Source organism: Rosa chinensis, chromosome 2, assembly GCF_002994745.2.
Source record: "Rosa chinensis cultivar Old Blush chromosome 2, RchiOBHm-V2, whole genome shotgun sequence".
NCBI classification, from domain to species: Eukaryota; Viridiplantae; Streptophyta; class Magnoliopsida; order Rosales; family Rosaceae; genus Rosa; species Rosa chinensis.
Window position 1 is genome coordinate 7,101,309 of NC_037089.1, and position 27,082 is coordinate 7,128,390.

Genomic DNA, 27,082 nt, shown 5'->3' on the forward strand with positions numbered 1-27,082 from the left:
ATATCTCCCCAAACCACCCCCGCCCCTGCCCCCTATTTTAATTGCCCCATAAAACAGACGCATGGGCACACCAGTAATTTCCTCCAGCGCCATTTCAATTGCCGATCAAAACACAGAGGCTCTTCTTCTTCGTCCCTCCCATGGCTTTGTACGAACCTTCGATTTCGAGCTCCGAATAAGTCAGAATAAATAATTATTAGAAGCCCATCGGAATATTCGATTCCCCACCGTATCGTTGAATCTGCGAATCACGGAATCGCCGCCGCGCCACCGCCGCTGTGACATCATTGTCCCGAGGTATTGCAGATTCAAAGTTTCGAGCTTCAATTTTTTTTTTTTCAATTTTTTGGGTGTTTTTATTTTTGTTTCCTTTTTTTTGGGGGTATGATTTAGGGTTCATAATGCTTCAGTTTTTTCTAGTTTTTTTTTGCAGATTCAACTTCTAGGGTTTCCGATTATTATGTGTCGTAAAATTAATATATATATATATATATATATATATATATTTTTTAAATTAGCTGAAATTGGAAAAAGAAAATTGAAATTAAGAGAGTAAACGCAGCTTAGAGTTAACCAAAATTTATGTGACTGAGCATCTGTTTTAGTAGGCATGGATTTTGTTGATTATAATGGAGAATTGTGAGCACAATCGAATAATGGGGCTCATTAAGTAAGATTTTAGAACACATTGAACTGGAGGAAGCTTAATTAGCTGGAACAGCTGGACCCAGGAGAAAAGAGAGTACAAGGAATGAGTTTTATTTCTAAAGAAGGAAAAAAATTGAGCAGTAATTTTAAGCGAAACGGAAAAAGTAGTCGTTTTGCGAAAGTGAACTTCGGGATAGTGGTTGATCATTTAATTATCTGTAGATCTTGTTATAAGTTAGAATTGAATTGTGAGTTGTTATTGAATTATATGTTTGTGGTGATGTTAGTTGGGTCCCTGTATGGGGTTCGGTAATAGCAAGTGTTACTTTTCATCAATTTATAAGATATTTGGTTACTGTGGAGTCGGACAACATCAGAAGTTCATACTTGAGTGGTGACAACAATGGATATATTGTTAGCTAATGTGATTTGCTAATATACTCTGTTCAATGTGATTGTGTATTGTTAGTTCTGGGTAGTCGCAATTATCTTTGTTATATATGCAATTGCTAGTCTTTTTTGTCCTTGATTAATTAAATTTCATCTGAGGAATGAAATAATTGGCAGTAATAGAGATGCAACTACACTGTCTTTTATCTCTGTTTGTGTGCATGATTTCACATACCATGGGCATCATTGCTTTGATTTTTGCCGTCAGTGTCTCTGATCTATGATGGTTACATTATCCGTGAAGTTTCAGTGCTGCATTATTTATATACTGGGGGAGGATGTTGATAATCTCATCGATGGGTGTTTCACCCATCCCTTTAGGATATAACAAGATAGAACTCTATTTAGAAGGTTAATTTCTTTTTTTCTCGTCCTCCTTCCTGCCCAACAGGAAAGTTTGTGAGATAGTTTGATTATTTTGGATCAGCAATCCTGTGGAACCTAAATGTTCCCTCACCCTAATCTAAAATATTTGAGTTTCATTGCCTTTAAAGTAATGAATACATCTTTATTGCTGCATGGTTTATGCTTCTTAGTTAATCCTTGCTTGTATATTTTTTGCATTTGGCTAATTTGCATAGTTTTTCGATCAGTTTTCACTCTCTCTGGTGACAATTGAGGATCTCAAACAGTAATGTAGTGAAGATTTATTGTTTATTATTATTGTTCAAAAGGAACATGGTTTTTCGATCGGTTTGCATTCTCTCTGGTGACAATTGAGGATCTCAAACAGTAATGTAGTGAAGATTTATTGATTATTATTATTGTTCAAAAGGAACATGGGTTGGGGTAATTTTTTCTTCTAATGACTTTTATTTATTTCAGGTGCACTTTCCAGTCATTGTTCTTAAGAGTTGGGCTTTATGTGCTGTAGTTTCCCATCTTTGTCATGCACCTCTGTATTTACTGGCTTTGTGACACGGATAATGTGTGGAAACTGATGCAATGGCAACTTCTAGCAAGTTTGATCTCTCTTCTGGTAGCCCAGATAGACCATTATATACCAGTGGGCAGCGTGGGTCCCACATGGCTGCTTCGCTCGAAAGACCTGGTAGCTTTCGCGAGAGCATGGAAAATCCAATTTTGTCTTCACTTCCAAACATGTCAAGAAGCACGTCTGCAATAGCCCAAGGAGATGTGACAAACTTCTTACAATGCTTGCGCTTCGACCCAAAACAGGTGGCCGCAGAGCACAAGTCCAACCGACAAGGGGACTTGAAAAGACTTGTGAATGTTGCTCTTAGCATTTCACCTGATGAATCTCCGTCTAGTTCTGTGAAAGGTAAGTTGCTACCAGCCCCACTACCGGAGGATGTAAAACGAGTGAAGGCTGGTCTCCGTGAAAGCATTGTTAAAGCCAGGTAGTTCTCTGTAAATTTTGCATCTTTGTTTGAAGTTGTGGCTTGTAAGTTGTAACTAGTCCATAACTTCTAATCTTTTACAGGGAACGCATAAAGATTTTCAATGAAGCATTATCTGTATTCAACAAGGTTTTTCCCAGTGTACCATCAAAGAAGAGATCAAGAACTGAAAGTTTTTCTAATGAACGGTCTGGTGTGGTGTTACCAACTGATCGGTCAATGATGGTGCCAAGCATGGGTAAGATTGGTTTGCAGAGTCATGCTGTGGCAGGTGGTTTTGAACTTGAGCAGCAAAAGTCAGAAGAAAGGACAAAAAATTCTGTCCCGAACAAACGCACTCGTACTTCTTTGGTGGATGTGAGGGTCAGTATCTGGATAATTTATCTGCTATATTTGCTTTCTTTACGGATATTTTTTATATCATGATCCCTCTCAAGTGCTGTATGTGAATATCTAGTTTGGAATTAGGTTTTAGGAATTGTTTTATTTTTATTTGTGGTAACACCATATTTTATCTGTAGCTTCTTTTAAAAATCACCATATTCTTTTATTCTCTCTCTCTCTCTCTCTCTATATGTGTGTGTTTGTTTGTGTGTACATATATATCTATTTTCCTATAGGGCTTTTACACATGCACTTGAATATATCTTTTCAAATGGCATGAATATGAATGTTTGCTTTTCTCACTTGGATGATGAATATGGTTCTTGCTGGTGGTTTTTATTTTGTTGTGTTTTAACTGGCGCCTTTATACCTTTTTCTTCTTTTGTTATAATGCATACTTAGCTGCATATAATTTTGAAAACAAATATATATATATATATATATCTCTTTTATACTCTGTATTGATTTTTTTGATTTGGTAGGCTACAGCATTTGTCTTTTTTTTACCTTTGATCCTGTGCATAATAGCCGACTATCCATGCAATAGTCTGTCTATATCATGTAAATAATTGATCATGTTTCTAATTACCTTCAGGTTGACACCAGGGGTATATACTGCATATTACTCATTTAAATGAAGACTGACTAAAACTCTTATAAATACAGATGGATGTGCGAAGTAATACTCTTGTACGACCATCGGGGGCTGTAGAAAGAGAAAGGGAAATGATGAGGCTTGCAAGTAGTGGTGCGGTTCAGGGAGAGGAACGTAATCTATCTATCAGTGTTGATGGTTGGGAAAAATCAAAAATGAAGAAAAAGCGTTCTGGGATAAAGCCAGATGTTTCTCCAATGGTGACCAGTAAACCAATTGATGGCTACCGTGAAACTAAACAGGGGATGCAGCAAAGGCCTGTTAATGATGTCCGTTCAAGGTTGAATAATGACTCCCATGGGTTCAGGTATTACTTTTAAAATTTAACTCACATGCATCTTTTTTTCTTCACTTCACTGAAAATAATCTTTGAATCGATACTATGTAAGATCTTCGCAAATGCATCCATTCATGGTTTAGGTCGACTACCATCAATTTGAAAAAAAAAAAAAAAAAAAAAAAAACTTGATTGTTAGTAGGTTATTTTTGACCGACACAAACCCTCTTCGGGATAAATCTCAGTGAAGTGTACAATCTGGAACAGCTTATGGTTATTTTATATAATTTCACTCAGTATCCATAAGGGATGTGGGGTGTCATTTAAAGATTCTAAGTTGCTGTTCATCAGGATTTATCTTCAGTTTTTAGCGCAATAATTCTCGATCTCATGTGTGTGTTGTTTAGCGTTTGATGGACTACTTGTCCACTTCACTTGTATTTTCTTAGTATAGCTTCTGTTTGTTATAAAATACTGTTTATCTTTAGTTTCTATACGAAACTGTACTATTAATTTTGGTATCTTGTTCTGGGTTGTCTTTGTTAGGAGGGCTAGTGGGTTTCTCTGTGTGGCTGATGTTTAGTGTTTCATGGACTACTGATCCACTATACTTGTATTTTCTCAGTAAAGTTTGTGTTAAAATATAAATATTTGATATAAAGAGTGGATTTATCCTCAGTTTTGTTTAGAAAATGAACTATTTAGTTTGCTCTCCATCCCAGGGTCACTGGGATTTAGTGTTTGGATTGTGTAGTGTTTGATGGACTACTCATCTACATCAACAAGTTCTCTGTTTATATAAAAAGAAAGTATTATCTTCAGTTTCCATATAAAAATGATCAATATTCTTTGGAGTTTTGAAAGGACCAATTGTATTTTATGCATCTGAGGCTGGTGTTTGTGCAGATTTATGATTTTATCTTTATGTGGATATTGATGATGAGGGAAAAATTGTAGAAACATCAACTTCACATACCTTCAAAAGTTGTAAGAGTTAGACTGACAAAGAATGATACCTACTGATATTGTTAAGTTGGTTTTTCTTGTAGATATATGAGTATATTATTTTCTCTTTGTTTGCAAATGGTGTTTTATCATCCCATTATTTAAAAAGAATAAAAAATAAATGTGATTTTGAAACACTTTTAGTTGGTCATTATTGAGTGGTGTGATTAATGCTGGTGGATTTTGCAACCTGTTGCTATTAACACTCCCACAATGTCAATCTACACTCCTTTTGTAGTAATAAAGTATTAATTTGTAGTGTAGATTTGCATGATTGGAGTGTTAATAACAACTTCCTTTTTAGTTGAGAATATCATAAAAACCTTAAGCATAAGAAGAAATTTACAAATTATAGCAATAAACAATTCCTCTTGAAAATAACTATCAACCAAGACTATGTTCATTGTACTTTGTTCACTGGTTGAATAAAAGGCAAAGCACTCCATGCTGATAAAGGATATCCATAGGCATGATTGGAGTCCTCCAACAAGCAGTGATTGGTTTAATTTGATTAGAATAAAACCATGATTGGACATAGTGAACAGGAGATGGGCTTCTCTCTTACGCTTCCACAGCATAGCAAAGAGAGCGAAAGGTTTTCATCATAGCAAAACTTTCTGATGATGGGTGATAGAAGATTCACTCTTCTTCCTGTTGACATGTTATTTCATTGAAGTTCTGTAATTGCTCACTTGGGCATCTTTGTTAAAAATTTCAAAAATATTCCATTTGGTGTTACTGAATGGTTAATCAGTTTTGATTTTGGTGGTTGTTTTAGGTGGCCGATGGCCTGCTTGTTCATTTCTTTCTGAGATTTCCTTTAGTTTTTCAGAATAAAATGTGTTTCTTATAAAATAAATTTTCGGAAGCACTTTTAAATCTCATATTCACGTCTTGTATCATTACAGGCCTGGAGTCACTAATGGAGCAGTTGGAGTTGGAAAGTCGGACGGAATCACACAACCAACTGGCCCAGCCTTCCGTTCATCCATCCCTAAGACTGAACCAGACAACCCTTCCCTTATCAATGATAAGAGAGATCGTCCTATTGGTTCAGATAAGGAAAGGGTGAACCAGAGAGCTGTTAATAAGTATGCATAAATCCCTTGTGTTTTCTTGAGTTATTATCTCTTAGCATGAACCATAGAGCTGTCAACAACTTTCCATTGCCTGCTTCTGTATGCTATGATTAGCTTGTATAACCCTTTGTCCATGTACTTATTTGTTTTTACCAGTATGCCTTAACACTACTCCTTTTGTACTGTGTCTGTTGCAGATCAAATGCTCGTGATGATTTTAATTCTGCTAGTCCCACCTCTAGTACAAAGATGAATGCATCTGTTCGGGCTCCGCGATCAGGCTCAGCTGTTGCACCCAAGTTGTCCCCAGTTGTTCATCGAGCAACTGTTCCTAATGATTGGGAGATATCTCAATGTACAAACAAGCCACCGGCTGTTGTTGGAGCTAACAATCGCAAACGTATGACATCAGCACGATCTTCATCCCCACCTGTTGCTCAATGGGCTGGCCAGAGACCACAGAAGATGTCCCGCACTGCTAGACGATCAAATTTCAATCCAATTGTTTCAGGTAATGAGGAAAACCCTGCTATTGATAGTGCATCGGACGTCACTGGTAGTGACATCGGGCAAGGATTCGCCAGACGCTTACCCGGAAGTTCTCCTCAGCAAGTTAAGTTAAAAAGTGAACCTTTGTCTTCAGCTGCACTATCAGAGAGTGAGGAGTCGGGAGTTGCTGAGGTCAAATCCAGAGACAAAGGCAAAAAATCCGATGAGATAGATGAGAAACCTGGACAGAATATTCAAATTCAAAAGGTGCCTAGTCTGGTCTTGCCATCAAGAAAACATAAGTCGGCTCCCGGGGAAGACCTTGGAGATGGTGTTCGGAGGCAGGGGAGAACAGGACGAGGTTTTGCTTCGACAAGGTCTCTTGTCCCAATGTCTGTTGAGAAGATGGGAAATGTTGGTACTGCTAAACAGCTGAGAAGTTCCAGACTTGGTGTAGATAAGAGTGAAAGGTATACCATTGTCTACCTGTGTATAGTTTTCTGTCAAAAATAGGACACAAGTAACATATTTTCTGGTCTAAAACATTGCTACTTAGATTGAATCTCATTGTTTAATGTAATTTCTTATGCAGCAAGGCAGGCCGTCCACCAACTAGGAGACTTTCTGATCGAAAGGCCTATACACGTCAAAAGCATACAGCAATTAATACAGCACCAGATTTTCTCGGTAGTTATTCTTTCAAATTTCTTGAGGAATAATTTGTTAACTTGACTTCCTCTGTTTAGTAAGTGTTTTTTTTTTTTTTTTTGTTATTCTCTATTGACTCTTGTTTCAATTCTCTAAGTTGGGTCAGATGATGGACATGAAGAGCTAATGACTGCTGCGAAAGCTGTCATTGATTCTGGTACCTTTCTTACTGAAATTTATCTCATCTTATTCCTATCTAAATGTCATTGGTTAATTAGTGAAATTATTATTTCCACAGCTCGTTCCTTCTCCAGCTCATTTTGGAAGCAGATGGAGCCATTTTTTGGTTTTTTATCTGATGCAGACATAGATTACCTAAAGGTAATGGCCTTTTTTAATTACGGGATTAATTGGATCAGATATTATTCAAACGATGTTCATTAACATAAACATGCCGCCAAATTGTTTCACCTGGGATATATGTGCAAAAACAATATCCGCAACATGTGATAGTATTGTCTTACAAGCTGCTCTATACAACCAAATTGTTTTTCTTGGTACATATGTACAGAAGGCAACCAGTCTGTTTGTCTCTGCTGTGGTAGTAAGGTATTCTAAATTTTCTATTAATCTACAGGGAAACATCGAAGCCAGTGTGACGACTCCAGCCGAAGTCCCATGTAGTTTAGATGGTAACCTTACTGGCCATTATGGACTTGGGTCAAGAGAATTTGAACCAAAGAGTGAAGAGTTCCATTCCGAACAATTAATGCCAGGCACTGGGGATTCTGAAATTCCTCTCTGTCAGAGACTCATAGCAGCATTAATTTCAGAAGAGGATTCCATTAGTGGAAATGAAGATCCTGTGTTTGATGCATATGGAGTTGAATCTGATCTGGATGCAGAGGTAGAATCAAATGGTCTGAATTATCAATCTCAAGTTAACTTTCAGTTTGCTGGGAAATCTGCTTCAAATGGTTATAGGATTACTGGGAGGCCGGAACATGATGAGCTTGAAGGTGGAATCCACATCCCAAACAGAACAATTAGTTCAAACTTTGGTCATTCGCAAAATGGTTTACTTCCGGATCAAGCATTTTTTTCTGGTTTCGCCTGTTCAGAATTCCAGTATGGTAACATGCACATAAATGAAAAACTTCTACTGGAGATTCAGAGTATTGGGATTTACCCAGAGCTACTGGTAAATTACCTCTAAAAGAACTCTTTTACTATTTTTTTTCTCGTCTGAACTATTATTTCGCTCTATTTTTTTTCTCGTCTGAACTATTATTTCTCTCAATTTGCCTGCTGTATCCGGAGGTGGAGTGGTTTTACATGTGCACACACACTACAAAGTCAGCGGGTGATTTCTATGCTTAGCTTCTTAAAGTGTGGTTTCAGTTGATGTACTCATTTGAAGCTTTTTTTCTCATTCTTTTTATTTTCTTCTGCTGCTGAGGTTTGGAGGGCAGAGCTCCTTTTATTTTCCCCCTTCTTGAATGATTTGAAACGGTGTATTTGCTTCGTTTGTAATATGTTCTGTGATTAATTAAATGTGTATATTTGCATGTTCTTGTTAAGCCTGACATGACACAGACGGGGGATGACGAAATCAGTGGGGAAATTAGGAAATTAGAGGAGAAGTATCATGAACAGGTATCTTTGTTTCTATTTACTGTTATTGAAAAGTTTACCTCTTCTTACTGCTGTATTAGAGCATTATATGAGTTATATATACCTTCGTCTATCATTTTGAATATATTGCTACAATATAGTTATTGTCTTTTCATTTTTTTAATGAACCTTGTTCTTAAGGTTTCCATATAACTTTAGTATTTATTGCTGTAAAAGGTCTCCAACAAGAAAGGGCTGCTAGATGGACTGTTTAGGTCTGCCTCAGAAAAGAAAGAACGCCAAGCAAAGTAATTAGACCTTGACCCTGTGCAATAGTATTTCTTTGCGGGATTTTATATATGTTGTAACGATTGAATCTTCCTTTATGCAGGGATCTAGAACAGCGCGCCCTTGATAAACTCGTTGGAATGGCTTATGAGAAGTATTTGGTAATTTCTTTCACCTTTGATACATCTCTTGTTTTCCATTGGTCTTTATCCACCTGTTCAGCTTGCAAATATCAATTTAACAACCAGATTTTAGAGTTTTTAAGTGATCTGTAGTGGCTTCGTAAAAAAGACTAATGCTTCCTAGGAAGGCCCTTGGTTCTGGTCAAAGGTTATGCTTGCTGTTTTACTTCAAATAAATGTGACTATTATTCGGCATATGGACCAATATATTAGTGACTGGATGATTGAGGTATTTCAAGATGGGAGTGTACTGTTGTTCCAGATTTGTTATTAAAATTGTGTGCTATGTCCACAGTTTTGGGTGAGAAGTTGTCGGGCTTGGACATCTTCAATTTTTTGTTTGGGGTCAAGTTCCGGGGTCAGTTCTTGCGGTTGGGACATCTTTCTAGTGTGGCACACCTTTCTGTGTGCTTAACCTTGCTTGCATGCATGGGCATGGGCACTGTTAGCCTTGCTTGCATGTTGTCTGGTTAATCTTGTTGGTACTTGAATGATGACTCTCTCTCTCTCTCACAGACACACACACGAGATTTTTATGTGCGCACATACCTATTTATGTGGTCGCATCATTTCTTTTCTTTCTTGAGTATAAAACACACATGTTAACAGTGTCTTCCTTTTCTTGTTATTTAAGTTAGATCTGCAAAATATCTTAGAAGAGTTGAACCTGTTGTCACTATTGGTTTAATATGTCATATACTTCTGGAGTTAGCTCTTGACAACTGACTTGCATAGATGGTGGCTGAGTTCATTTATTTTAATCATTTTGATAGGCTTGTTGCGGCCCAAATGCCACTGGGGGAAAGAGTTCCAGTAATAAAATGGCCAAGCAAGCTGCCTTAGCATTTGTCAAACGGACACTGGACCGATGCCATAAATATGAAGAGACCGGAACAAGCTGCTTCAGTGAACTGATATATAGGGATATACTTCTTTCTGTGGCTTCCGATGTTAATGGCGCACGAAAAGCAGAGGCTATTGCAGACGGTGAATCCACCAAATCATATGCCTCCACTCGCTGTTTGGAAGGTAGTGTTTCAGGTATTTACTTTGGGGTCTCCTGAACAGATTATGTGCTCTATATATGCTAGTCTTCTGATGCATTTTCTTTTACTATTATGGTCTCCTTCGTATAGAGACATGGAGGGACTTCGCAGTTTCTGAGTTTTTGTTCCTTTTTGACATTTTCTGTGTGGTACATTCCTTTTTCTAAAGGTTACTTTTCTTGTATCTGGTCTCTTGTGCAGCTTCTGTAGGCTCCAAACAACACCATTCACAGTTTAGTCAGAATATGGATAATAATGTTACTTCTTCAGATGTGCTTCCACCTTTAAATCACTTGCCTGAACAAACTACTGGTAGAGAAGAAACATGGACAAACAGGGTGAAGAAGAGGGAATTGTCCCTTGATGATGTTGGTAGTACTATTGGAACTTCAAATTCCCCATCAGGTATTGGAAATTCTCTATCTAGCAGTGCAAAAGGAAAGAGGAGTGAGAGGGATAGAGATGGCAAAGGGCATAACAGGGAGGTCTTATCTAGAAATGGAACTGCTAAAATTGGTCGGCCAGCAGTGTCCAATGTTAAGGGTGAAAGAAAATCAAAAACGAAGCCCAAGCAGAAAACGACTCAGCTATCTGTTTCAGTAAATGGCCCTGTTGGTAAGATATCAGAACAACCCAAACCAGCATTGCCTTCTGTACCAAAGTCTGGCGAAATGACTACCAGTCGGAATCCCAAGCAAAAGGATCAGTTTCCATTAGATGCAATGGAAGACCCTATCGACTTGTCTCACCTGCAATTACCAGGAATGGATGTGTTAGGTGCTGATGATATGGATGGTCAAGCACAGGATTTAGGTTCATGGTTGAATATCGATGATGATGGTTTACAAGATCATGATTTCATGGGTCTTGAAATTCCAATGGATGACCTTTCAGACTTAAATATGATGGTTTGAAGTTGCTTCTCTGTATAGTCTTGTTCATTATACTATTGACAAATGAAACAAAATTGCTGTTTCAAGAATGACCAGTTATAAGAAGTCATTTGACTATCCAGTTGCAGTTACAAGCTTAGTCATTTGGCTACCGGTCCACAATTAGGTTATATAGATTCTTTTGTAGGCTCCTACGCAAGTTGAATTTTGAGTGAACCTTTCGGATGTTTTGGATTTTGCTCCTGTATTAAGTTGGTGACTTTGACTGTAAAGATCTTTTTGTTCAAGGCACTAGTCAGTATGTCTTAGTGATTATATCTTAGAAAACAATGTATCCTGTCTGTAGCTTTTACAAATCAGAGAACAACGGCCTCTTGTACATACATTTTATATTCCTAATAAAATCAGCTCTTACTTCAGTTTATTCTTCTTTAGCTGGAAGATGCAAAGTTAGAGGTTTTGCCTTCCCTATCTGTATTGGTTTATGATTCTTCTACAGATCTTTTGGTCAACTGATAATACTGGAGAGGTGGATTTTAAAGTTGGTACCATATACAGACATGCGGCCGCATGAGGTATAGGTCTCTCCAAGTCAGCTAGCAGCCTATTTTATTTTTTGTGGGTGCTTCTTTTTTAATATAACTTTTGATGCTTGTCCATCTTTATTCTGCTTCTAATCAAACAGTTTGCTGCAGATTTTGATATAGATACATCATTTGAGAGGATATACTTTTCCTGGGTTTAATAGCTCCAATGTCTTGGATGTGCTTCTGTGGACGTTGATTTTAAATACTGAGGTAAGTGTTTATTCCCAAGTCCATAACTACTGACCATTTGGAATTTGCTTTGATTCCTTACCTGAGTGTGCAATTATAACCTTGTTTCTATGCTTTTAGATGGTGTTGGTGCTCAGGTTGTTTGAGGTTTATTTGCATCGTAACCCCGAATTTGATATTTAGCTACTCCCAAGTTTGCCATCGTGTGCCTTACTTGCTTCCAGTTTCTTCACAGGGTATGACACTTGAAACTTCTTTTTTTTCTTAGTTCACTTTCTATAAGACATTGATTACGGAAATTGCGTATGAAATTTTAAAACCATTTTATTAGTAAATATCAGGGATTTGCCTCTCAAGCTTGTGATTAATTGTCTCCCACTGCCCCTTATTCCAATCATGTTTTTGTTTTCCATTTTTTTACTAGTTACTACTGTGTTCGAATAGGAATATTCCTGCCCCTCCCCTAGACTCTAATTTTGGTCTTTCAACTAAGCCATTGTAATTTACCCTTTTGAATATGTATGAAGTAGTAACATTTTTTGTTACTGGCGGCAGGAGCTTTTGAGTACTTTTGAGGTTTCTTCTTTATTTTTTTCTCTCAAGTTTGATGCCCTAATCATTTCTGGGGGTTCATTGATGCTGTTTCTTGAGATACATGTACCAGTTACCTTGGTTTCCACCTACATGGTGATTTATATGTTGTATTGATCTTAACTGTTCATGTGTTTGTGTTGCAGCTGTATTATCCTTGCATATGTGCATCCTCTTGTATAGACCTCCAATAAGGGGAAGTCCTTTTAGTGACTAATTTTTTGTTGGCGTCCCCTAGTTTGTAATCTTTTTCAAATTACTGAATGACCGTCCTTTGCTCACAACCTGATAAACATTATTCTCTAGTAGTTTCATCACTTTCATGAACTGTTTCTTTTCTATCCCATAAGTTTTACTTGTGATATATATATATATATATATATATATATATAGGATATTTCTCAGGTGCGGACGTCCGTACCGAAATTTCGGTACGGATTTCCTGTTTTCCACCACTTTCCGGCCACATTTTTACATCTTAACCGTTCAGTTTTTAGGTCCTAATGTATAGATCACCTCTGCAAATTTTCAGCCAATTTGGTGATCGTTAAGCCATCCAAAATTGCAATTTACACAAACGGACCGAATCTGTCGAACCGGAACCGTTCGTATTTACAATGGTAAATTGCAGTTTTGGATGTCTTAACGATCACCAAATTGGCTGAAATTTTGCAGAGGTGATCTATACATTATGACCTAAAAACTGAACGGTTAAGATGTGAAAGTGTGGCCGGAAAGTGGGGGAAAATGGGAAATCCTACGGACGTCCGTAGCGGAGACGGACTGTGTGTGTGTGTCTATATATATATATATATATAGCCAGGTTTTCAATTAAAGAAAGCTCAAACAATTGTGTGCACATTGCGCTAAAAAATCCTTTTTTAAAATTTCATTTTTCAGGCGAACCCGTACCCACAATTGCTTTCGTCCTTTCCCTTTCAAACCAATCACAAACAGTGTTTTTGAAGTGAATTACTTATGGATCTCCCATTCTAGTCATCTTTTTATTTTTATTTTTTTATATTTGAATCTGCCATTCTAATCTATTTCTCTCATCTTATTAACCATTTGCTATACTAATTACCATAGCTTCAAATTCCTCAGGTTTATTTGGCATTTTTTTTTTTTTGAAATAAATAAGAAATAAAACTAGATAAGACTGCCATTGTGCTGGCCTCTTCGGTTGGTTTCTGTCTTCTTTTGGTTTCGGGTTCAGCAATCTTGAATCAAGCTTCTGGTTGGAGGCCTGAGATACAGTTGTGGACTTCTGTTGTTTGTTATTTCTATCGGATTAGAAGCTAGGTTTGCAGCGTGTCGCCTTAGGTTCATGAGTTGAGTCATGTGTCACTTAAGGATTTAAGGCACAAGGAGGAGTGGGATACAGAAAATAGATTTCCTATTTGGACAAGATTCATGTCGGGTCTATGCGGGTCTATTTTTTTTTTTCCTTCTTTCTTTTCCAAAGTTAGAATTTTTTATGTGCCAAATTATCTCTGTAAACAGCCTGAAAATTAAAAAAAGGTGTTTTCTTCACTTATTTCCTTCTATCTATAACGGAACCAAAAAAGTAAATAAATTCTGGAGCCATTTTTCCTAGCATGTATTGTTTAGCCAGTTACCAAATTTGCTAAACCAGTTGGTGTTGGATCTCATTTGTTGCAGACAACCTGTTTTATAGTACAGCATTTGATAAACAAATTCGATGAGTGACGGGTTAATATCTTTGTTTTAGAGAATTAAAATCGTAAGGTAATTGTCTACACTAGCAATTCTATTCATTAAAAATGATTAGCCTAATGTAGAAAAGATAATGACTGATTGTTAAAAAACATACATTAAGCACATTACCGAACATTTTCTCTTAATTATGAGTCAGTTCCATCGAATCCGATGGTTGGAAAATCCGAATCATGTGACATTGCAGAGCATAATAGTGCTTTCATGCATTCTACCTGCATTAAACGTTCTTGAAAATAATAGAATTCTCCGAATGAACTACTTCATCGACTTCCGGAGTTCTTTCTTTATACGAAATCAGATCTGGATCCTAGTCCGGCCAGAGTTTCCAGTTCTAGGCTTTGAGATAATGCTGGGTTTGCGTGTGGGAGTTGGAAAAAACCTAACCCAAGACTGGCAACACCTGTCGGCAAATTAGAGGGCGGTGGTGTCAAGCACGAAAATCATGGCACAATGGAAAAAAAAAACAAAGAGAAAGAATCCCACAAGATTGGTACACTGTATTTTCTTCAAAGTTTGTTTGTGCGTCACAGTTTCCAAGACTCCAGTGCATGAACGTATCCGATCCAATTCAACCATTTGAGTCCCCATCTGTTTTAGGTTGTTTATCTAAAAAGTGGTACATCTTCCCCGACACTCCACTCTAACCCTACCACGTCACACCCCCTCTAACAATATTTTCAGACTCGTGATAACATGACAGGTTTACAGTCGTGGACGGTTGGTTGGTTTACAACTGTGTTTATCATCGTTGTCAACCTCCCCATTTGAATACTGTGTTCAAAGTTTTGGGTCTGCAAATTACACCAAATTACGACTAAAGGCGGTCGTACTATGTTGAATTTATGATGTCGGATGATTATCAATTGTTCGGTTGAAATTTTACTAATTTTACGACTAAAGACGATCATATTATATTGAATTATAATTTTACGATGAAAGTTTAAACAAAATTGTATAATATTAAGTTATATCCGTGTTGAATGATTGTCAGTCATCTGTTTAAAATTTTATTAATTTTGCGACTGTTACTGCATCTAATAAGGAAATAGAAAACATAAGCATCAGATGCAAAGATTATGATGAGCTATGTTTTTATTTCATACGAAATATTATAAGATGTGTTATTTTGAGTTAATTACGAAAATCAAGTGAGACAAGCGTAATTTGTACGAGAAATAAGGGAAAAAGTCACAAACAGTACCATAATTTAAAGTCATTCTACACTTTGGTTCCTCATATTCTAAATATATCACTTTGGTACCTTAACTTATTATTTATGTATGCATAAGATTCATACACACTGTTAATAACACCGTTAACTCAAGTGTTATGTAGCTTTTTGCTGTGGGTATTTTTGTTAATTTATGCTTTCCCACCAAAAATTTCATGGGAGAGGATCTAAAATTCCTTTCTTTTTGCTGAAAATAAACATGCCATCAAGGCAAATATTATATTTGGGTTTATGGAAGATCAATTTAAGTTATTGTACTGGAAATTTTGACTTATTGTTATGATCCCAGGAAACATAATAATTAAAATGAGAAGAGGTGAGAGATTTATCGTTTTTAGCCCGCTAATTCACAAATAGAGAGTGATCTGGATAAGATCAGATTGTCTGTTAGCTTTATGAATTGTTGATTTTATTATATCATCTTATTTTAGCTCTACAAATGTAATTTGTTGGGTAGATACTAGTTTTCTTTCAAGTTTAGGGTTTTAGTCTTTCCCCTTTTAATTGAAGAACTCTTCAGACAAAGAAGGAAAAATGTTTGTTCAATTCATTATGCATAATCAATTTCAATAGCAATCATAGCAGATAGTCTCTAGTAGAGAGTTGTATAAATTGCTTGAAACTTTTAGTATTTATGGTTGTTGTAGTTATTTGCTTACTCTTTTTTTTTTTTTTTTTTTTTTTTTTTTTTTGAGAAGATGAAAATTCCATTAATAACCAAAATATTACAAAGCAATTGGATCCATAGTTACGGGACCGTCACCATAAGTGACCTCCATGAGCCAAAGAGGCCCAACCCCTAATCAAATTCTACGCCCATACCTACGAGCTACAATGAGTACCAACCAAACCTGTACCGATACCACCCAGCCACCAACATTACAATGAACTGTTTTCACCCGTTCGGACACCGCATCCCAAAATAGCCAGAACACGTGTAAGGGTGATTCACCATCACATTGATAACCAGAAAGTACCGACAAAAGACCAGACCAAGACACAGCAGACCAACCATGACACCAAAACAAGGCACCGACACGACACAGAAACAACCACCCCCAAACCCTCGCTTACAAGAGGAAGGACTTATTTTCACCAAGACAACAACTAAAACCAAACAAAGAAAACCTAAGCAACCAGAAATCAAAGACCACCAGAGAGACCTAAGAATAACGACCCAGCCCAAACACCACCTCCCACAGCCCAAACCAATCGCAGCTTGCAACCATTCCCGCCGCCAGTGAGCCCCGTCGCCATCATGCCGCCGCCCCGCAGCAATACGCTGTTGCGCCGAAACCCTTCGCTGCGTCACTGCCTTTTCACACCGTAGCCAGCCCCTGCACCAGGCAAACGGCCACAAAGCGATCCCAGACCAAAGCATAGGCAGATCCTATTCGAGATCTCCCTAGCCTCGATCCGATCTGAATCGCCATAGCCACCACCCACGCAGGATCGATGACGCCAGAAACCACCACTGGAAAGCCGAAGTCCGTCGCTGCTGCACCCCTGCCTCCGCCGCAGATCTGAGAAAGACAGATCGAGTTCGATCTGTGCCACCCGAACTCGGAGAACCAGCCACCCTCTCTGGACCATACCACCATCCTAAAAGCCCACTCCATCTCCGCACCATCAATCCTCTCCCGGGCCGGAATGTAGCGGCGAGACCGCCGGCCGTGTTCGGCCGGGAGAGAACACACGTCTCTGTCGGGTTTTCTCTTTTACCTAGGCGCGTGAGGCGCGTTCTTTGAAAACCCTAGTTGTAGTATATTATTTGCTTACTCTTTAAATATAGATCCATGGTCATTTGGTTTGATTGGCAGTGAAGAAAGATGTAGTAAGTGTTTTTATTTTTTAATAAAAATAAATATGAATTAACGGAGTGAGTTTTTGTTAAATGACAAATACTATGAAATTTTTGGTGGGAAAATATAAATTGACGAAAATACCAATAACAGAAAGCTATATGACACTTGAGTTAATGGTGTTATTAACGGCGTGTATGAATCTTATACATAAATAATAAGTTGAGGTACCAAAGTGATATATTTAGAAAATGAGGTACCAAAGTGTAGAATGACTTTAAGTTGAGATACTGTTTGTGACATTTTCCCCGAAATATAATGCGGTAGCGGATCTTTTTTTTGAAAACGACCCCATCATTTCTAGGAGTCTAAAACCCATTATTTTCTTAAGACAAAAGACCTAAAAATGATTGAGTTATAAGTCAAGAAACATGTATGATTAACTAATTGATTACTTGTAGCATGAGTGTACGATATTAAAAAGTAAAATAGTATACATGTATGATTAACTAATTGATTACTTGTATCATGAATGTACGATATTAAAAAGTAAAATAGTATACATGTATGCTTCAAAAGAATTCCTCGGAATAGTCTGTATATTATTTATTTATTGTTTTTCTTTGTTTATGCTTATCTAAGTAAAGAGTGTTACGAATAACTTTTTGGAAGATATGATTCTTATATGTTAGGATATTTTTATCCGACTTTTCTAAATTATTAAGCTGATAACGTGTAGATGCCTCGCTTTGGTTAATTGTCTTGCCAATAAATCTTCAACACGTGGTGTATCATTTTCATTTCTATATAAGCTTCCTTCTTTCTTGGCCTCTTCTCCTTCTTCTAAGAACTTGCATGGTTGCATGCAGCTCAAGTACCTTGAAGTTTGAGCAACTCAAAACACCTTGTTTTTTGTTTCTGCCATTCTTGTTTCCTGTCAAAGTTTTGAGCATAATATTTGGGGAAGCTGAGAGAGATAAGGAAAGCTAAAGTAGTTGGTGGTGACTCAGTTTTGCTTTTCCTCTGCTTTTGATTAGTTGGTTGAGGTCGGTTTAGTTGAAACAGGAAAGTTGTAGAGAACGAGAGAATCCCAAGATTTCTTGAGGCGGAAATGAGTTGCCTCTGATCTAGGGAACTCAGGTTTCAGTGACTTTCCTTTCTGGTTTTTCTGCATTTGTTTGTGTTTGGTTCATTTCATGTGTTGGTTTCTCTGCTTTTCTCTTTCCTATGAATCACTGGGTTGGTGAAAAGGTAGAGAGATCACATAAAGAAGATTTTGGTTCTTATCCTATTCTGTTTCTGTGGGTGATAGAAAGTTGTAGAGGTTGAGAGTGATCTGGAGCTTTCTACTTATAGCATTTAGTTTCAGCATATTCTCTGATTTACCACTAAAGCATCAGATTCAACCTCCCATTTCCATTCAATTAGTACTTATAGGCATCTTAGTGCTTCCTATATGTGTCTCAGATAATAGGACATTGTTTTCTTACCGAAGAAAGAACTTGTTCTTTTTCATTGTCTTTGATTCTCTCTAGACTAATATATATTAGGGAGGGAGAAGTTAATTGAAGACTATTAGTTTTAAGAGGGTTTGGAAGGTTTAGGAAATCCATGGAAGACGTAGCTCAAGCAGTTGCAGTTCCATATAGGCTAGGTAATTTGATTCATGAGGAATCAGCAGTGAAAACCCAAATGGAAATCACTGGTCTCAAGCTAATATCAAATACATCAACCTTGTTATCCAATACTTCTTCAAAACCAAGTCTACCATGTGAGTCCATTTCTTGTGGAAATCAAAGTTACAGAAGCAAAAATCCACAGGACCAAAATAGAGATCTGATTTCTGGTGAAACCATTAATTGGGGAAGTAAGGAGTGCAAGTTCATGCCTTTATGCAATCGGGTTCTAGGTAGTTCATGCTTCAAATCTTTGGCTCATGATGAGGGTGAGATTTGCAATGGATCTAACACTTGTGATGCATCCACCACTTTGGTGAATCGGGCAAAGAAAATTTGTAGGACAAGCTCCAATGGGAAGGTTTTCGATTTGGATCGTGCACCCTTTTGGGGATACACCTCAATCCGTGGAGGGAGACCAGAGATGGAAGATGATGTTGCAGTTATTCCTAGACTTTTGCAGATTCCTATTCAAATGTTAGTGGATGATTCTGACATGAGCCAAAACCCAAGTCAATTAACTGCCCATTTCTTTGGAGTTTATGATGGACATGGGGGTTGTCAGGTACTTTGCTTATAATTTCTCTTGTGTATTGATGAGTTTTTCAAGTTGGGTACTTTCTACTCAAAGTACTAATACTATTACTCTAATAGGTTGCTAATTACTGTCGTGAACGAGTGCATTCAGCTTTGGTTGAAGAGATTGAAATTGCTAAAGCAGGCTTGAATGAAAGCACTGGTGAGTCTTTGCAGGAGCAGTGGAAGGAGGCCTTCACCAATTGCTTCATAAAAGTTGATGCTGAGGTTGGAGGAGCTCCCAAAGGCACACATTCAAGCAACACTAGTGCTTCTGAGGATTCTCTTAAACCTATTGCTCCTGAAACTGTTGGTTCTACTGCTGTAGTCGTCGTTGTTTGTCCAACCCATATTATAGTAGCAAACTGTGGTGATTCGAGAGCAGTATTGTACCGCGGAAGAGTGGCGATGCCATTGTCAGTAGATCACAAAGTAGGGCCTCACAATATGTCTATCTTTCCATTAAATCTTTATTTCTCTTTTTAAGCTCATAACTGATTGGCTTTGTTGTGGTGTTTTAGCCAGATAGAGAAGATGAATATGAAAGGATTGAGGCTGCTGGAGGCAAGGTCATACAGTGGGATGGTTCTCGTGTATTTGGTGTTCTCGCCATGTCACGGTCCATAGGTATGAGCTCCACTCTCACTTTTGCAATATATAGTTGTGTATTTGGTTTCATATCCAAAACTTTTGATGTACTCATGCTCATGAATATATTCAATCTATTTCTCAGGTGACAGATACTTGAAACCATCAATCATACCGGATCCAGAAATCATGTTTGTTTCTCGAGAGAAGGAAGACGAGTGCCTAATCCTAGCCAGTGACGGCTTGTGGGATGTAATAACAAATGAGGAGGCCTGTGACATTGCGCGGAGGCGGATCCTTGTATGGCATAAGAAGTATGGTGATACAGTAGAACGGGGCGAGGGAGCTGATCCTGCAGCCGAAGCTGCAGCGGTGTACCTCTCAAGGCTTGCAATCCAAAAGGGGAGCAAAGACAACATAACTGTTGTAGTGGTAGACCTGAAAGCTTCAAGGAAGTTTAAGAAAAAAAATTTAAACTCAAATTAAAGAGTGGAATTTACAGAGATATACTAGTATATTATTACATCATAAGATGATTATAAACACTAATTTGACTCACTCATCCCATTAGTTTTTCACATGGGTTTAGTGTGTTTCATTAATACTCTTTCTGCATAAAGAAAGTATAGCCTTCTTAAGATTTTGGTTCACCTTTTGTTTATACAATATATTAATTTGTGCATAAATCAGAGAAGCTCTATGAATTTCACAAATGATGGATACTCTGCTCCTTTTGTAGTTCTTCTCCTTTGATTATCATCTGTCACCCCAAATTCTGATGTATAATCCCACTTAGAGATTCTAAGCTTGGCATAACAACATACTATAAACAGAGATTTCTTTTGCTTTTAAGTCACAATGAGTCATCCGGTGGTTTTCTGGACTTCTGGTAGCTGCTAATCTTATATGCTACTTGTCCTTTTTAAGAAGAACGAAACTGATTGGTAATTAAAGAATACGAAACAGGGTACCGCACCTTTTAACAGAGTTATCAGCCGTTGTTAGCTTCTTCATTTATCTATAGTCCACAAGTGAGGCGCATGCTACTAACGGTGTCCAAATAAGTGAGGCCAAGCACATGGAAAATGCGATGACATCCCAGAATGATGTTCCAACTCAGTTGCAACCAATTTGGGAACTTTCTACCAAAAGAAAAGAAAAACTTTGCAAAATTATGATTTTCACCCAAAACCGTGGACTATATAACATACATTTTTTTGACCAAAATCGAATGTTTTATTTTTTTCACCAAAAACTTCTAATTCTTAAATTTTAAGCAATTCTATAACTGACGGAAATCAAAATAATTAACTCCACGAAATCTCCGGGGTGGATTAGTAATAGATTAGAAAAACATACAACATATTTCGATATGATTAGTCTTGCTTGCATGTCACCGTTAGTCTCGCTTGCATGAGCGTGCATAGGGGCATCCTTATCCCTGCTTGCATATAAATGTTAGTGAGCATGGGACCATTTGCCCGATTTTGCATGGGCATGACTGCAAAAGCTAGGGTATTGTAACCTCACTGGCCATAGATATCATAACCGTTACAGCAAGATCACCCGTTGAGGTCACTGAGTCAATACTATTCACTGTTTTTTGCCTTTCTTTTCCACCAACTGGGTCAATGGGTCAGATACTATTCACAGAAGGTCACTATGGGTCAATTTCGTGACCTGCAAATTGATATTCGGTAACCTTTTGTGAACAATATCTGACTCAGTGACCTAGATGGTGAAAAAAAAAAAAAAACAAAAACAAAAAATAGTGAATAGTATCTGATCCAGTAACCTCAACCGGCGAACTTGCTCTTAGCCTCACTTACATAAATATTTTTAACCTCAATTGTTATTAGCATCATTGGCCTATCGGGGTTTCTTTGCAATATGTGAAAAGAATTGCAAATTTTTTTATTTTTTATCACTTACATAAATATTTTTAGCCTCAATTGTTATTAGCATTGGCCTATTGGGGTTTCTTTGCAAAATGTGAAAAAGAATTGCATTTTTTTTTTCCGATGAATGATCAATGAAGAGAATTGCTTTGTATTGTAGTATTTGTAAAAAACTATTACTCCAAACTGGCATAGTAGCTCAGCTGTCATCTAGAATCAGCTGCAAATGTAACAGTTAGCAAGTAGTGAAAAATCCAACATTCCAAGCATTAACAATAATTTGTCCATTACGGGATTCCCTCTCGCTACCAAAGGGAACTAACAATGAAAAGAAGTGATCAACAGCCTTCGGCAGCGCGTTTGATTTTCCGGCATTACCTTCTCGTCCCCAACACCTAGGCAGTCCCCATCCTGGAATAAGCAGCAAGAGAGCAGATGACTCCTATCATGATCCAATTATTCCCTGAATTTGCAAGGAAATAGAAGAATTTAGAGATTGATGTATCCTGAAAGCAGATTTACTTGATGATATACACTGAAAGCAGTTGCCCTTATATGAGCTTAATATGGAAAAGCCGGTAATTTTTGTATTCCAAGTTCATATTTAGTCCAGGAATTGAAGTTAGCTCAACAATTGAACATACCAGATAGGTTTAAAAGGTTGCAAGTGGAGATCCTGCTTCAGCGAAGTAAGACGAAAGGTCGATATTCAAGTCGTCGTACATGCTGATAAAAGGATGCACCTGAAGTCACACAAAAAGAGAAAGAAACAGTAAGAAAACCACATCAAGAATGAAAATATCCACGACATCCTGCTAACTTTTACAATAAACGCTCAAAATGAAAAAGGATGTCATGGGTCTTACTAGGAGATCATGTGCTGACAATCTCTTTTTAGGATCTTTCTGTACACTGAGAAAAAGAAAAATTCCCCAAACTAGAATTAGTAACCTCAAGCATTAATAAAACGTGAATAAACACTCGAGATAGGAAGAGACTACTCTCTTATGTGGACAAAGAAAAATTAGCCACCTCATCAACAGAGAATACAAGAACATATAATATCAACCAGAGGCAGAGATAGATTGAATTAAAGGAAACTCAGTTCTTTTTATCAATTCCAATCACTTTGGAATAGAAATGACCAATAAAACACATTGGATTAAGATAAAGTTCTATTTCAATATCAATAAAACCACAGGCAATGCAACGCACTACTATGTGTTTTTAAACAGAAGATGAGGACTCACAAGTATAAATGAAATTAAAAGTCAAGAACAACCTCACAGACAGATACAGACGAAAAGCAAAGCATCACTAACTGGAGTCACTTAAATCTATTCGAAATTTTAATTGTTGCACCAAGCAGTTCACATTTCAGAAGATCAATAACTTAGTATTGAAGCAGAAAGGTTAATCCTTACCATGCAGAAATAAATGAGCAGAACTCTGGAGAAAACTGATCGGAAGGTGCAGAAGGTGGTGGGAAGTCAACAACAGCACTCATAAGCTCAAAAAAGTTTTCCCATCCTTCACTTTGATCTGGTGGTGTATATGGGAATTTACCTGTTGCACACTCCAGTAGTACTAAGCCCAAGCTCCAAATGTCACTTTTGTAGCTATAGCTGTTACCTTGTATTCTCTCTGGCTACAAAACAAATTTAACATACTGTTAGTTCCCTGTGAGGGAAGAAAATGCTTACAACCCAATAGCCATGAACAGGAGAGCACAAGATGTTTATTGAAGCAACATAATTAAGTTACTCACCGACATATAGTTGTATGTGCCAACAAAAGTATTTGCCTGTTCAGAGGTGTTCGCCTTTATTGCACTGACACCAAAGTCAGTTATCTTAATTTCTCCTCTATGATTTATTAACAAGTTCGAGGGTTTGAAGTCCCTGTGAATTATGTGTTTTTCATGATGAAGATACAACAAACCGCGCAGCACCTGCATCAATAACATGTTTTAATCAATATTTATCGCAATGAACAACAGTTTCAAGGTTAATTTACACATTAATTTTTGGTGTGAAGGTGGTATGCATTAATGTTAGCCTTGTTAGGTAACTTACCTGCTTACACATAGCAGAAATATATGGCTCTGGAATTGATCTGACTTTTTTCAGAAGATCTGCTAAAGATCCACCATCCATGTACTCTAGGATAATTGAAATGCAACCATTATCATAGAAGGACTGGTAACATACAACAATATAGGGACATTGTGATGATTGATTAATTTTCAATTCTTGTGCAATCTGCTTGCGAATAGACTCCTGAATATTCATTTGGATTACCTGAATGTGGAAAAATGCATAAGAAGTCACTGCTAAAGCAACGGGAACAAGGAGTAAACGATAGATTATGCAAGATATTCAACAACAGCATACTGTCAAAGAGCTCTAGACAAACAAGTCCAACCAGAAAACTAAATACCTGTTAATAGTTTAGATTTAAAACATGTAGTATTGAATCAAAGAAAATGCAAGTGAACTCTATTAACTTTGAGCATGGTAACAACTTAGATAGCTCTTAACAAGACCGTAACTAAACTCACCTCAACCACTTGAATTGCAACTTATAATGTAAGTTTTGAAAATCTATAAGAATTTGAGTGAAGGAAGAAGAAGATATTGCTCATAAGAGGACTACGAGAAGTCGATAAGGGCATGCAAGCTTCTCAAGGAACTACACCATAAGCTATTTGACTAGAACAAATGAAGGGCAAATTATTTGAAGAGAAGGGACACGTATGATACCTTCAATGCAAAAAACTGGCCAGTCCATTTGTGCTGAACCAATTGCACAACCCCACCATTTCCTTTACCAATGACTTTAACCACGTAGAGATCTGCTAAAATCATCTGATTGTCTGCTGCTTGAATAGGGGCTGGCTGAACATTTCATTTCCATTTACAACAAAAACAGAAACACTTCAAAACCCCTTCTTTTGACATGAAGCTTAAGATTTAAAGACTCGCAATGTATGAGCTTGAGTAACAATTCATATTCTATTGGAAACACTGAGTCTAGTTCACTTCCAAAATTCAATTTGAGACAAAAAAAAATGAAACTAAATTTGCTGGAAAGAGAAAAAGAATTCAACTTCGAAAATCTGACAGTTTACGAGTCAGAGACTCACAGTGCATGAGCTTGACTTATAAGTAAAACCCATTATCCTAATCTCAATAATGCTGAACCAATTCAATTCTAAATGGGATTTGCTGGAAAAATAAAAGGCTTTGAACTTTGAAACTCTTACAACTTCAACTTCTCTATGAGAGACGATCCGAACCCCTTCCCTATTCACCAGCAGATCCCCATCCATAAAGGTGCCACTTTGAGTCCTACAAAAAACCCATCACCAAACTCAATTAGAAACACAACACAGACACAAACACAAGCACATAAAGTAGATAGAAAACATAGAACGAGAGAAACTTACAGGAACTTCTTGATAGAATCTTCATCAGGAGGAGGAAGACTAAGCTTGAGCTTAGAGCCTAAGCTTCCCTTGTTCATGATGATTCTTGGGTGTTGCTCTCTTTGCTCAAACGGCCCTTCAGAGTTGTTCACTTGTTTGTAGGCAGGAGCTCTTCCTTTATGGTCTTGCTATTGCTTTTGGTCCATAGTCGCAAAGGAACGAAGTCTTTGGGATTTAACCCAGTTTGATTGATTAAATAATAGTAATTAGAGGTGGGACCTGACCAGTTGGACTAGTACTAGTGTTTGATGGGAATTGGTTGGAGAAAACTTTAAAGAAGACGACTACTCAACCTTCTCAGAAATCAGGAGGAAGAAGATGGCACCGTTGACATTTCACTTATATAACCCCCATCTCACATCTTCTTCCTACAAATACATATACTTTCTTTTTTTCCGGTTCTTGACCAAAATTTAGATATAATTCTTTTTTTCTTTATTTTTTCCTGCAGCTACTACTCCATTTTTCTAATCACGTTGGTGATTTACCCAGAAAAGAGACATGTCTATATAGCTACGTAGCTAACCTAGCCGTTCAAACAGGAATATATTTACATCCCATTTGGCATTTGGCAATATCCGTAATATTTGTAGAACAAAAGTCCAGAAAAATCAAAGCACGTGAGAAAACGGAGGACACTATTTCATATCATATTCACACTTGGACTGTTTGCAATAGAAGGTGGCAGATGCTCTTTCACACTTGCTGGTCATTTAGTTCAAGTTGATGAAGGAGAGCTGCTGTGAATATTATGCAAACTAATTAAATGACACAAGTTAGTGGCACCATCTGCAAATTTTTATGTCAAAATTTTCAACTAAATCGAATATCACAGCTAATTGAACTAATCAAAATTTTAGTACGTTTCATTGTTCAAAACATAACGTAATTTTTGAGTATATACTGCTTTTCAATTCCTAAACGAGAATTAAAGAGAAAAATCTAACGCCTTCACAGCAAGGAAAGCGAGAGTGCCAGAGTATATATGGACTTATTGTTTCTTCACTTCTTGTCTTGTTTCTTCATTACTAATTTCGGCAAATAATTGAGTGGAAGAGAAAGAAAGCGGCTGTTGTAATTCGAAACTATTACCATGGCTGCCGTAACCCCACTTCCAGACATTGTTTTAATGGCCTCGACTTCTGGTAACCATGATAGTGAGATCCAAGCCATCCAGATATCGTTAACCGTTTCTTTGTTGGCAGATATGAAGGTGACAAGAATTAATGATAGAACGTTATACGTATTGCTCCGACACACACACATATATATATAGTCGTTCTTGGTTGCGGACGTCTGTACCTAATCCTTAGGTACGGATTTCCATTTTCCCCTCCTTTCTGATCACACATTTAGATCTTAACCGTTCAGTTTTTAGGTCCTAATGTATAGATCATCTCTGGAAAATTTCAGCGAAATTAGAGATCGTTAAGGCATTCAAAACTGCAATTTACAACAATGAATACGAACGGTTCCGGTTCGACAGATTCGGAACCGTTCGTATTCATTGTTATAAATTGCAGGTTTGAATGCCTTAATGATCACCAATTTGGCTGAAATTTTGCAGAGATGATCTATACATTAGGACCTAAAAACTGAACGGTTAAGATCTAAATGCGTGACCGGAAAAAGGGCGTCCGCACCTGAGAATGGTTCTATATATATATATATATATATATATATATATATATATATCTG

At 37.3% G+C, this 27,082-nt stretch overlaps 3 protein-coding genes across 4 annotated transcripts; 2 read left to right on the forward strand and 1 right to left on the reverse strand.

The window, feature by feature from the left end:
• Nucleotides 1-60: 60 nt before the first annotated feature.
• LOC112183412 lies at nucleotides 61-11,443 on the forward strand. Of its 2 annotated transcripts, none has more exons than XM_024321787.2 (15): nucleotides 61-297; nucleotides 1,924-2,459; nucleotides 2,543-2,822; nucleotides 3,510-3,805; nucleotides 5,689-5,871; nucleotides 6,057-6,818; nucleotides 6,941-7,035; nucleotides 7,154-7,213; nucleotides 7,295-7,377; nucleotides 7,634-8,197; nucleotides 8,578-8,652; nucleotides 8,848-8,918; nucleotides 9,002-9,059; nucleotides 9,854-10,109; nucleotides 10,328-11,443. In XM_024321787.2, the coding sequence occupies exons 2-15, from the start codon at nucleotides 2,044-2,046 to the stop codon at nucleotides 11,038-11,040; spliced, it is 3,912 nt and encodes a 1,303-aa protein (XP_024177555.1). In that variant the 5' UTR covers nucleotides 61-297; nucleotides 1,924-2,043; the 3' UTR covers nucleotides 11,041-11,443. The 2 variants fall into 2 exon arrangements, with proteins under 2 accessions (XP_024177555.1, XP_024177554.1); XM_024321786.2 differs by having other exon boundaries at nucleotides 62-297; nucleotides 9,854-10,121.
• Nucleotides 11,444-17,967: 6,524 nt separating this feature from the next.
• On the forward strand, nucleotides 17,968-20,693 carry LOC112185404 (protein phosphatase 2C 77). Its single transcript, XM_024323645.2, has 4 exons — nucleotides 17,968-19,400; nucleotides 19,490-19,843; nucleotides 19,933-20,038; nucleotides 20,145-20,693. Exons 1-4 carry the CDS (start codon nucleotides 18,771-18,773, stop codon nucleotides 20,483-20,485), a joined length of 1,431 nt encoding a protein of 476 aa, XP_024179413.1. The 5' UTR covers nucleotides 17,968-18,770; the 3' UTR covers nucleotides 20,486-20,693.
• Nucleotides 20,694-22,025: 1,332 nt separating this feature from the next.
• LOC112185405 (mitogen-activated protein kinase kinase 2) lies at nucleotides 22,026-25,738 on the reverse strand. Its single transcript, XM_024323646.2, has 9 exons — nucleotides 25,346-25,738; nucleotides 25,163-25,247; nucleotides 24,660-24,794; nucleotides 23,973-24,197; nucleotides 23,666-23,848; nucleotides 23,322-23,545; nucleotides 22,764-22,809; nucleotides 22,542-22,640; nucleotides 22,026-22,360 (listed from the first exon to the last, which is right to left on the reverse strand). Exons 1-8 carry the CDS (start codon nucleotides 25,420-25,422, stop codon nucleotides 22,551-22,553), a joined length of 1,065 nt encoding a protein of 354 aa, XP_024179414.1. The 5' UTR covers nucleotides 25,423-25,738; the 3' UTR covers nucleotides 22,026-22,360; nucleotides 22,542-22,550.
• Between the last annotated feature and the right edge of the window lie 1,344 nt (nucleotides 25,739-27,082).